We start from the raw sequence: 12,399 nt of genomic DNA on the forward strand, positions 1-12,399 counted from the left end.
TTTTCAGCTCAATAAGCTTCAATACAATGAATTTTTCAAATATTATTCATCAAACCTGATTTGGGTTTGAACAATATACAGGGTTGTTCACCACATACGACACGGAGTATTGTAGCTAAACGATTAGATTTTTACAAATTGTAAGTTTTGGGTTCGTTGAAGGACTATTAGAGCTACAATTTAAAAATATTTTTACAAGATACAGAGTGTCCCAAATAAATAAAAAATATCAAAGTTGTATTTTTTTAAATGGAACGCCCTGTATATTATTACATTTTTAGTTTCTTTTAGGAGAATCAGATGCACAATTTAATTGTCTATCAAACTGTATTATACCACTTTTTACCTATCCCTTCAACTTTTCGTAGAAAATGCATTTTCTTATAATTTAGACTTCATTTATCTAACAAATGTACAAAATGTACAGGCTAATAATATTATCCTTTTTAGCAAAACGATAATATTACTAGTCCATTTGTATGCAAAAAGAAAACAATTTAAATCTTTATAAAAGAGAATACCATTAATTAAATATATCACCAGTATTTCCTGTATTAATTGGTTGGTTCTCTTTAACAAATATTTAAACAGTTTTTTTTTTATTTTTAATAAAATAAACGATCTATATCGACAATATTAGTATCTGTACTCTTTAAAAATTTGGTACATCTTTAGAAATAATCTAAAATGTCAGTATTCCATGGGTATATTGATAAATGAGTTTTAAATTACAAGAAAATAATAGATAGGTAAAAAATGGCATAATACAATTTGATAGTTAAATTGTGCATCTGATTCTCATAAAATATAAAGGGTGTTCCATTTAAATTAAACAAGTTATTGCCGTTTAGAGCTAGTAATTATTTAAAATAAATTTTTAGACACTCTCTATAAGGTAGTACAATTTTTATTATTGCAACACAACCACTGATCAATAAATAAACTTCAGTAAATATTTAGTATTAAAAACTTTGATACCCTCGGAGAAATGAAGCCGTAAAATTTATACTGCAATTTCACAAAATTGAAAATATTTCAAAAACGGTAAAGTTTAAGTGTAATAAACCTTAATCAAATTTATCTTTATTTTAATCGTAGAAACTAAAAATGTAATAACATACAGGGTGTTCTATTTAAAAAAAATACAACTTTGATATTTTTTATTTGTTTGGGACACTCTGTATCTTGTAAAAATATTTTTAAATTGTAGCTCTAATAGTCCTTCAAAGAAAACAAAACTTACAATTTGTAAAAATCTAATCGTTTAGCTACAATACTCCTTGTCGTATGTGGTGAACAACCCTGTATATTGTTATAGGAATTTTTCGAATTTTTATATCAAATCATTAGGAGTATTAAAGTCATCGAAAGTTATTATACAAAATATCCATGCCAAATAGAAATTACTCACCGGCATGTCCATTTGAATTAGAGGAATTTTCAAAATAAAACGAAGAACCGTTTTGAACAAATGGATTTTTGTTTATATTGATATTAGTGTGAGCACTACCGGATATGGAGTTTGCACCTTCAAGAGTTTGTCCAAAGGAATTAAATGAAGAAGAACCTTAAAATATACAAAGATAAAATATTTGCTTTAATATTTTAAAATCTACCTATAACAAGACCATCATATCATGCAAAAAAACTGAAGAAAAATACACATACATGCATTGTTGCTTCACCTAGATGAAGAATTTTACTTAGAACAATATGGAATTTTCAATTCTTAGAATACTATACCACTCAGTCTGACAGATATTAGTTTTTAGAATGGCATGCCATAAAACCAAATATTTATTTTTATAAATATTACTCACCCGAGTTGCTGTTCGAGTTTGAAGAATTTTGGAAATAGAACGTAGAACCATTTTTGAAAAATGGGTTTTTATTCAAGTCAATTTTAACACTGCTAATATCATGTATTGACGTATTTACTGCTCCGTGATTACTACCAGATGAACTAGATGAAGAACCTTATACATAACAAGACATAAAAAAATAAGAAATATAATACACATATCATTTTTCTAAAAAATTATGAAATTATAATGATACAACAAAAACAGGAAAAAATACATATGCATTATTCTTAGAACAATATTTTTTCGCTCATGCCAAAAGTTTAAATACATTCCAAAAACTTTACTCACCGACATGTTTGTTCAAATATGAAGAATTTTGGAAATAAAAGGTAGAACCATTATGGAAGAATGGATTATTGTTTAAATCAATATTAACGCTACTAGTATCATGATCTGTGCTTACTGCTACAGATGAAGGAGGACCTTATTAAAACAAAAAATCATTCATTTTTTTCGATAGAAAAATTTTGAAAAATTCTACTCACCAATATTTCCATTCAAAAATGGATTTTTACTCAAATCAATGCCATTGCCGTCAATTTGACTGACATTCACTGAAGAGGAATTTTCAAAGTGGAAGGTAGTAAGACCATTAAGAAATGGATTTTTATCTATATCTATCTTACTGCTAGCAGGAGAAGATGTCTTTGACACTGTAAATATGTCACCAGAAGAAGCAGATGCTGAAGAATCTTATTTAAAAAAAAAACACAAAAATAAAAATTTTAGAACAACATTATAGATCAAAAAATTACACAATAGTTATTTACAGTACAAGTGTGTTTATGAACATGATTACAACAACGAGCGTGAACGATTAGAACGACGAGGTCGTAGACCGAGTCGTTCTAATCACACGAGTGTTGTAATCATGTTTAAACGCACGTGTCATGTACAACGTTTTATCTACAACCGAAAAATAAGAAAATGCTGTTTTAATTTTCGTTTATTAGTCGCCCACCTTTAAACCTTTAACTATGACATTTGTCACATTTATGCTGAAAAGTCAGTTTACCCTGTCAAGTAAACGCGAACACTTTTTGCCCAGAAAAATCATTTTAAAAATTACGATGAGCGATTCCGAAAGTCCCCCTTCAGATGTAGAACTTGCCGCAGTACGTGCCACGGAATCATTATTGCCGGAAAAGTTAATATATTTAGATGTTCGTAATTGTTTTTCATTATTATAGCAACTAGTTGTGTTATAGATTCATAACACCACTAGTTGTGTTATGAATCTCATAACGTAACTGAAATACTAAAAAAATAGTGATGTAAAAACGTTATAACTAAACGGTTGTAGATAAAATATTTTTAATCTACGACAATGTTATTATGACACATTTAACATTGTCATTTTGATTGTCATTTGGATGTCATTATGGCTTTCATAATAGCACTAGTGCTATTATGAATTCATAATAACACACAAATTTTAAAATAAGAAACCAGCAAAAAAAGGTACCTAAATACGTTTATTTATTGTAAACATTAATTATAATATCAGTACAATTGGTTAAATTAATTTCTAGACGATGACAGGTGAGTTGAATTTTTAGAAAGTAAATTTATTTCCTGAGTGATTGAACTTGTTGAAGACCCATCATTGCCAGAAATGTTACCCAAAATATTACAGACACTTTTTTCCTATTTTCTTTGGAATTTTCTATATAGCTCTCTGCCACTGTGTTAGAGCGCCAACCACCATGTCTTGTAACAGTTAATAAATCCACTCCTGAATCTGCAAGCAACGACGCAGACGATCTACGGAAACAATGTCCAGTGTAGATATTGTTGTGGATTTGGAAGGCAGGAAGAATACTATTTTATACGTCATTTTCCCTTAAGTATTAACGCCAACGGTTTTTTTTTAGAATTTAGAATGAGTGGGAGGGGGGTTAATCACTGCGACCTTACAGATAGATCCATTGTGTCCCCCTTTCTTGAGTCATAACTCATCATACAGTCCCAGGGCTTTGACAAAAGCCAGTATCTGGGACGGTTTTATAGAGGGTAGTTCTCCATCTCCAATATCAGTCGTACCAAAATTCATGGCACGAATGGTTGTCGTCTCGGCGCACTCAGTGATGAGGTGTACTGTGTTTCCTCATTTTCCCCACAGAATCTGCATTCGCCGTTTCTTCTTAGTTTCAATCTACTGAGGTGTTAATTGAGGAGACAGTGTCCTGTTAAAAACCCCGTGACAATCCGAAGATTGTTCTTACTTAAACCCAGGAAGATCTGTGATTTTTCTTAATCATAAGCCCTCAGAAACTTCTTCGAGTGTCTTAGACCGTTGCAAGATTCCCACTCCAGGTTGCGGACGGAATCTTCCAAGTTTTTGAGTTCCGCCTTGAGTTGATTACCACTTGGAAAGCAGAACGGTTCTGGTCCAGTTAGTGGAGTGTTCGCTCCTTTTCTAGCTAGATCATTTGCTTTTTCATTGCCTTCTATCCCTTGGTGAGCAGGCACCCAGAGTAGGAGGACTTTGTTTTCTTTGCCTAATTTATTCAGCTTCTCTATGCATTCTTTGGCCAATTTCGAATTGATTGATACTGAGTTGATCGCTTTTAACGCTGCTTGACTATCAGACAAGATGGCTGTTTCTTGTTTCCGATAGTTGCTATCTAAGATAAGTTGTACGCATCTTTCGATAGCGTAGATTTCTGCCTGTAGGATACTAGGGTAAGTGCCCATTGGTTCGGAGTATTTAGCTCTCGGTCCAAACACTCCGATCCCTGTTCCCGTATTGGTTTTGGAAGCATCAGTATACCAAGTTATGGTATGGTCTTTTAACTGCTGGGCAAGCGTTTCGCTCTTCCAATCCTTTTTATTGCTCAATACTACATGGAGATGTTTCTCAAAGTTGTACGTTCTTAGCATATCGTCCACTGGGAGTTGCAGGAGTGGTATTTCCTTTATGAGGGTGTTCCAAGCCCCTGATCTGACAATTCTCCCAGTACTAATTCCGTTAGTGACCATTCTAATCAATGTCGCATTGGCATATCTACCAATGACAATGTGCAGTGGTGTTAGATCTAGAATGACCTCCATTGCTGCTGTTGGACAGGTTCTCATGGCTCCTGTGATGCAAACGCATGCTAGTCTCTGGACTTTGCATAGGTTTAGCCTTGCCGTCCGTTGCTCTAGTTTTGTGTACCAGGCAACTGCTCCATAAGTAATCATGGGTCTTACTATCATGGTATACATCCAGCGCAAAATGTTAGGAGAGCAGGCCCATCTATTTCCGGCCAGTCTTCTGCATATCATGAAAGCCTTTATGGCTTTGCTGGTAGTGTTCTTAATATGCCTATTCCACAAGAGTTTACTGTCCAGGGTTATTCCCAGGTATTTAACTTCCTGTGTTACGCCAACGGGTTGCTTAATACATTTTCCATTTCTGTACCCCACAAAAAATCGAGTATGCTCTGTGTTGCTTGGCCGCATAGCTATATATCTTCGAACCATTTCCACCATATTTATTTCTTCAACATTCCCTTTCGTTATAAAAAAATCTCGTGATATCTTTGTTTTCGTAAATGGAATAATGACATGAATGCATTGTCCTTCATCTTTAATATTTTACAGCTGCAGATTTGTCAACTCGATACGCCGGCAGGCTCCCGTAAGTCCTACTATCAATGAAACTTTTGTCAGGAAATAAGTTTTATCATCAGCTTCCAACAAAAAACGAGTTATGTCTTCTTTTCTTAAAATTCTGGATTTTTTTGACCGAAATCCTTCCGATTTTCTTTTTAAAAATGCAATTAGAGGGACGTACTTACTAATATCTGTATTTTTCTTCACTGATATAACTGAACGTTGCATGGAATAATATACCCAAAGTGATGAAGCCTTCCTATGTTTTGAAAGATGTTCAAAATATGCCAGGAGAACCTTTTCGTTACTACTATTCTTGATTCCTTTCCCTTTACACCAATCTTCAAGTTTTACATAGGCTTGCTCGTACGTTTGTCTTGATTTTTCGGGAAGTAGGGAATCGACAACGTTTTGCGCAATGCCTTCAATATCCGAAGGGACACTTTCAGAATCAGAATCACCCATATTAATATTACTTTTTGCTTTTTGCTAAAACTGAACTTTTAACACAAAATTGAACATCAATAATTGAGTTGTCAAAGTCAACATGGAAACAATCAACAAACACGATTACCACGGCGTCGACTAATATGGGCACCTGATAATTTTGAATTTTAATTTTTATGAGGATATCTATGATATTTTAAATTAAATCAAATCTCTTTGAATCGTCCCTCGTGTTGCGTCGTAGATTAAATTTTGAATGATACACGTTCGATACGAACTTTTTAATGAAATTCGGCTAACGCCTCGTGGTTTAACGTTGCACGCGTTTCATTATGATGTTCGTATCGAACTTGTATCATTAATAACTATTAATTCACTCAGTTTAATGACCAGGAACTTTTATGTCTCTTAGAAAAAAAAAAGATTTACAAATAATGTAAGTATTAAAATGAGTGAAATATACTATATTTTATTTTATTTCAATGTGAACTTTAAATAATATTCCACTCACCATAATGAATAGCTTCCCCATTGAGATTAAAACTGAAACCTTCTCCATCAGCTGCTGCAGAACCAACAAAATCGCAAAAGAATCTTCAGAATGATAATAAAAATGAAAAATAAATAATAAATAATTCAAACTAAAGGAATATTATCCAAGTAAAGTAAACCTACTCATTATTTGAGAAAATCATCATGCCCAAAGATATGATTCTGGGAAAGTAATATTTTCTAAGATTCTAATAAAATTTGCTGATGCAGATGAATAACAACAACAGAAAAATGTTTCTACTTGAATGCATCTAATAAAATGAAATGGCTCAAAATGAATGACCTAAATGGAGTACTACAATGTCCGTAAGAATGATTGAAAATTATTTTACTACATTTTAGAAAACCTTTAGCCATTTGCTAAAAATATTTATAATAATTTTCATGAAATATATTCCCCAAAAAATGAACGCACAGAAATCATGACAATGGGGAGATATCAAATAGGTACGACCAAATGATAATCATGCATAATCATTTCTAACAGATACTCACCAGGAGTAACAACTTGACCATTTAAGAAGGGATTGTGACTTAAATCAATGTGAGGTTTTCCAGAAGATGTAGTATTGATAGTTGTGGTACTATTCGAAGCAGTTGGTACTAAATAATAACAAATAATGTCTTAAATTGTAATAATATTTTTAGAAGTTCAAAAATAAGTAACTTATAAGGTTAATTCAGAACCTCAAAATTAGTGAAATTATTAATGGTTTCAATTATATTTTAGGTCCAGTCCTGAATACTACATAATTATTCACAATGTAGTGCTTCTCATGTAGTACATGCTTCTCCTACTCTCGAGTACATATTTAACTAAAATGATATTACTCACAAATTTTACTAAGTATCATTAGTGCTAAAGAAAATTAGAGGAGCAAGCCTCTACGCTAATTGAAACCACTAATTTATTCCACTAATTTCGTGGTTCTGGCTGAGACTATACAGGGTGCTACAAATTCGAGGTACGAGCATTGGTATCTCGGAAACCGTAAGAGATACGAAGATGGTTAAATTGGGGCAAAGTTGCTCCTTGGCATGCTTACTAAGATGCCATCAAAAAAGTTTTAAAAATTTCAAGGATTGATGAGTTTTTTGGAAAAAACGGATTTTTTTGACAACCAATTTTATTTTTTCCTGTCGTTACTTTATAGAAAATCAAAAAATTAATTGCACATTCTCGTAACCACTTTATTAGGATTATCTGATGGTATTTTTAGATTTTCAAATTAGCTGATAATTTGTGAGATACTGAGGTCAACTTAATTTTTTTAAATGCGGACCTGCATTTTTTATTTCAGGTTTTGAAAGAACTCGGTCTCCTGAGTACAATGACACAAATTACCTATAACAGATGCGAAAGAACACCGAATTACGCGTTCAGGTTTCTGTGACCTTCAGAAAGAGTTCATAGACAATCCGCATCAATGTATAGTTTGGGTTATTATTTGTTTGGGTGAAAATAATCTGCACCAATATGTTATCGAGGCATACAAAAAGGTCCACCAGACTTCGAGACATACGAAAAATCAAGTCCATTTTGCGTGTGTCGCAATTTTCACACCTTAAAAAATTAGTTTTTTATAGCTATAGCAACTGCAGCGACTATAAAAAAAGCTGTGTGATTTTCATAGAAAATAAGGGCACCTGTAATTCATTTGAGAATGTTATAAATCGCTAAAAGAGGTTGGATTTCTATTAATATTAAATAAATTTTATTAAAAATGAACTAAAATTGTTAGTATCATTAAAAACAATTCAAATTCAAAAATTGTATCAGTCAAATTCCCTCATTTAAGGTGAATATTAAAGTAAATATAAATACAGCTCATTCTAAGCTCTACTTATCTTTAAGAAAAATTTAAATCATTGTTGCAATTGGGCCTTAATGCCATTTCGAATGAACAATAGTATTAATAATGTACATTATAATAATAATAAATTTTATATCATAGTGTGTATTAAAACTACTAAAACACTTTTAAATTGGTATTATATTAACAACTTTTGTTTTTAATCCAAAAAAAGTTACCAATTTTCTCAATCAAAATATTTGTGGTCCTGAAATGGACCTTCGTTTTCCCATGTTCGTCAAGGTAGGTAATGGGTAAACGGTAAAAAACAGGATAATGAAATTTAAAAAATTACAAAAATTGTTCGAAAGTGCCTCCCTCTTGCATTAAACCAAACGATCATAAAATCCCCTCCTCACATTGGATAACATATCAGGGATGACAGTGTCAAAGGCATTAAATATTTTCTGCCTTAACTGCTCCAAGTTTTGAATTTCTTCATGGCCGTAAATTTTAGATTTTATGTACCCCCATAAGAAGAAATCATTCACCGAGAAGTCAGGTGAAATTAAACGTCAGTCTAAACAAAACTGTCATTTTTGAAAACTTGTCAAAATTTGGACACACGCTAAATGGACTTGATTTTCCTATGTCTCGAAGTCTGTGGACTTTTCTGTATAATCTCGCAGTAATTTAATAGATTGTTCGTCATATTATATCAGCTCGTAGGTGATTAGGAAAAAAAAGATATTTATAGTATAAAAAATTAATTTATTTAACAAAATTTAATTAAAGATGTGACAAAATAGTTACATTTCTATTGGTTCTATCGGACTTTTTTCAACTATATAAATCTTTATTTTTTGTAAACTTTAATGAATAAAATATTTTCAATCTAATAAATAATTTAATGATGTAAATAAGAGGAAATTTCTCACATGGGTGGTCAAATTCTATAGTTTTCATTATATCAAACAGCCTCTGAACGTTTTCTTCAGTGCAAAACTCATCAAAATTTAATTTAAATAATTTTTCCAGCCTGTAAATAAAATGAACAAATTTTTCCACTTTCATGATCAAAGGCTTTTAAATGGGTAAATAATTTCGAGTTATCCAGAGATTCGGATTTTTTTGCAAATTTTAGACAAATATCACATTGATGTATTTGAACACCCTTTTTAATGATGTAGTCAAACATAATTAAAGGCATTTTGAGTTGAAAACATTTCTCAGAGGCTGTTTGATATAATGAAAACTATAAAATTTGACCACCCATGTGAGAAATTTCCTCTTATTTACATCATTAAATGATTAATTAGATTGAAAATATTTGATGTATTAAAGTTTACAAATAAAGATTTATATAGTCGAAAAAAGTCCGATAGAACCAATAGAAAGGTAACTATTTTGTAACATTTTTAATTAAATTTTGTTAAATAAATTAATTTTTTATACTATAAATATCTTTTTTTTCCTTATAAATAAACACATTTGCATCCCATTTTAAATAAGATATACAAATTACCAAAACTTAGAAATAACAGTTCAAAAGTTCAACAAAAATCCTACACGCGTTTTTAAAAAGAAACATATAACCACGCACTATGTCATTCCAGCAAGCGAATACGACACAGCATAGGTTTCCGGACTAAACGACTGGTGTATTTACACCACTCAATAGGCGTGTCGGGTTTGCCGAGCGGTTTCCGATGCAGTCGCTTTCTTTCGCATCTGTTGTAGTTAATTTGTGACAATGATATGCCACACTTGATACTTTCTTTTGTTTTGGGTACCTTAACAGTAACAAAATTATTTAACTGTTATTTAAAATAATTTGAAGTTCGACTCTGGTTTTTTAATTTATTTAATATAATTATATTCAGCACAACAATATTGATCAGCGCTAATTAACATTGAATAAGGAAAATCACGCCAATTGAAAGATTCAAATAATTAATATCCAGGTCAGCAATTTAAAGATATCTATTATTTATATATAATAGATATAACAATATATAAAATTTTTTATTGTGAATTTGAAATCTCAGTGAACGATCTAATAATATGCATAATATTAATAGTAGTTATTATAAATAAATCAACCTGTACAAACTAGTTTCTAATACTCTGCATGTTCGAAAGGGTTACCACCCTCTATAATGCATACAATTGTTTTTCGTTCAATCTTATTTATAGCTCTTTGAACAGATCTTCTTTTTATTCTTCCGAATTCATAATGTACTTTTTAATTGTTTTTTATTACACGTTAATTGTTTTTGTACTCTTAATGTTGAAATGTATTGATTTCAAATGCCCAAAACAATTTTTATTGATGTTCCTTATTCAATGTTAATTAGCGCTGATCAATATTGTTGTGATGAATATAATCAGATTAAATAAATTAAAAAATCAGAGCCGGATTTGAAATTATTTTAAATAACAATTAAATAGTTTTGTTATTGTTAAGGTACCCAAAACAAAAAAAAAGTATCAAGTGTGGCATACCATTATATTGAGAAAGCCGAGTTCTTTCAAAACCTGAAATAAAAAATGCAGGTCCGTATTTAAAAAAAATAAGTTGGCCTCTGTATCTCACAAATTATGAGCTAATTTGAAAATCCAAAAACACCATCAGATAGCTCTAATAAAGTGGCTATGAGAATGTGCAATTAGTTTTTTAATTTTCTAAAAAGTAACGACAGGAAAAAATAAAATGGACTTTAAAAAAAATCCGTTTTTTCTAAAAAACTCAGCAATCCTTGAAATGTTTAAAACTTTTTTGATGGCATCTTGGTGAACATCTTAAAGCGCAACTTAACCATGTTCGTATCTATTACGGTTACAGAGATACCAATGCTCGTACCTCGAATTTGTAGCACCCTGTATAGTTCTTGGTTTGTACTGTAAGAATGAAGAACCATAATAAACTTTTAAGTGTGATTATTCATGTGATATGCACTATACAGACAGTTTAGATGTCAAAGATGACAGTTTTAATGTCAATTATTTAATTAACGGTTTGTAGTTAAATTAACATGAATTTTGACTTACCAGCATGGGCAAAACTTCCTGTCAAGAACGGGTTCTCGTTCAGATCGATTTTGACTCCGCTGTGGAAACCCTGAAAGTCAGTACCCCCGGAACTGCTGAAACTGGAAGTAGATGCGTACGATGATGGTCCAGACGGTCCGGATGGTCCAGATGATCCTCCATTCAAAAAAACATTCTTCTGAAGATCGATTGGAGCGAATCCATCTTCACCATCTCCTGTTAGTTTGTATTCAGTTTTACTTGTGACGCATTTACCTAAAAATGACAATATTGTATATTATTCCAAATATACAGTGCTGGTCGTATACCGGATGCGTCTCAAAACTATAACTTTTCTAATTTTCTCAGTTAAAAAAACGAGATTTGGTATGTTAGTATATGACATAAATTAGGATTGATTGACGTATTCAATTGTTTTCGATCCCTTCCTGTTTCACCGGAACTGACTACAACTTTTGATTTTTAAATTGCACTTGCCGTAATTTTTTACTTTATTCGACAGAAAATATCACTCTGAATAGAATGACATATCATATGTCAACTTTTGACATTTTTGCATATGGTTTATTTGAAATTATAACATAGGGTTCATAACGAAAATTTGACTCAAGTGTGTGATATCAAATTATTCGTAAAAAATGTTTTTTCCAAATATGCTAATGAGCCACTCTCGTTCCATTTGAAAGAAAAAATTGAGATATGATTTAAATACGATTTGGGCATCTTTTAACCGGCCAGGACAACACACTAAAAATATATACAGGGTGTCCCAGAAATAAATGCAAGTATTTTAAGGAGTGAATAATAATTGGTAAAAGAAACATATTCTCTCTTTATCGTTTTTCAAATAAGTCCAAAATAACGGAGTTAATTTACTTTGAAAATTTCCAAATAAAAACATTTTTTTGCTAAAATTTTGAGAACCGCTGGATCTTTTCTGGATTTTCTTTTTCGTAAATTTGATCTACTACCTATGTTGCCATATTAGAAAGAAATTATGTTTTTTAACTAAAAACTAACAAAATTTTTAAAAAATTCCGAATTTTCAAATTTCTTTTTTCGTGAAAAAAAAACTCAAAGACGTGTTTCTG

General features: G+C 31.4%; 1 protein-coding gene across 8 annotated transcripts in view; it reads right to left on the minus strand.

The window, feature by feature from the left end:
- LOC115881677 (mucin-5AC) overlaps nt 1-12,399 on the minus strand; it is a 123,242-nt gene that overhangs the window by 55,604 nt on the left and 55,239 nt on the right. For 3 of the 8 annotated variants that reach the window (XM_030899260.1, XM_030899259.1, XM_030899261.1), the window contains exons 3-4: nt 11,309-11,563; nt 6,960-7,067 (exon numbers count right to left, since the gene is read on the minus strand). In XM_030899260.1, the coding sequence (XP_030755120.1) occupies nt 6,960-7,067; nt 11,309-11,563 (363 nt within the window). Of the gene's footprint in view, nt 1-1,411; nt 1,568-1,820; nt 1,977-2,153; nt 2,289-2,350; nt 2,558-6,423; nt 6,478-6,959; nt 7,068-11,308; nt 11,564-12,399 lie in introns of all 8 variants that reach the window. The other 5 variants (XM_030899262.1, XM_030899263.1, XM_030899255.1 and 2 more) reach the window with 4 other exon arrangements.

Source organism: Sitophilus oryzae, unplaced genomic scaffold (genome assembly GCF_002938485.1).
Source record: "Sitophilus oryzae breed Bouriz unplaced genomic scaffold, Soryzae_2.0 scaffold_172_pilon_pilon, whole genome shotgun sequence".
Classification (NCBI taxonomy): Eukaryota; Metazoa; Arthropoda; class Insecta; order Coleoptera; family Curculionidae; genus Sitophilus; species Sitophilus oryzae.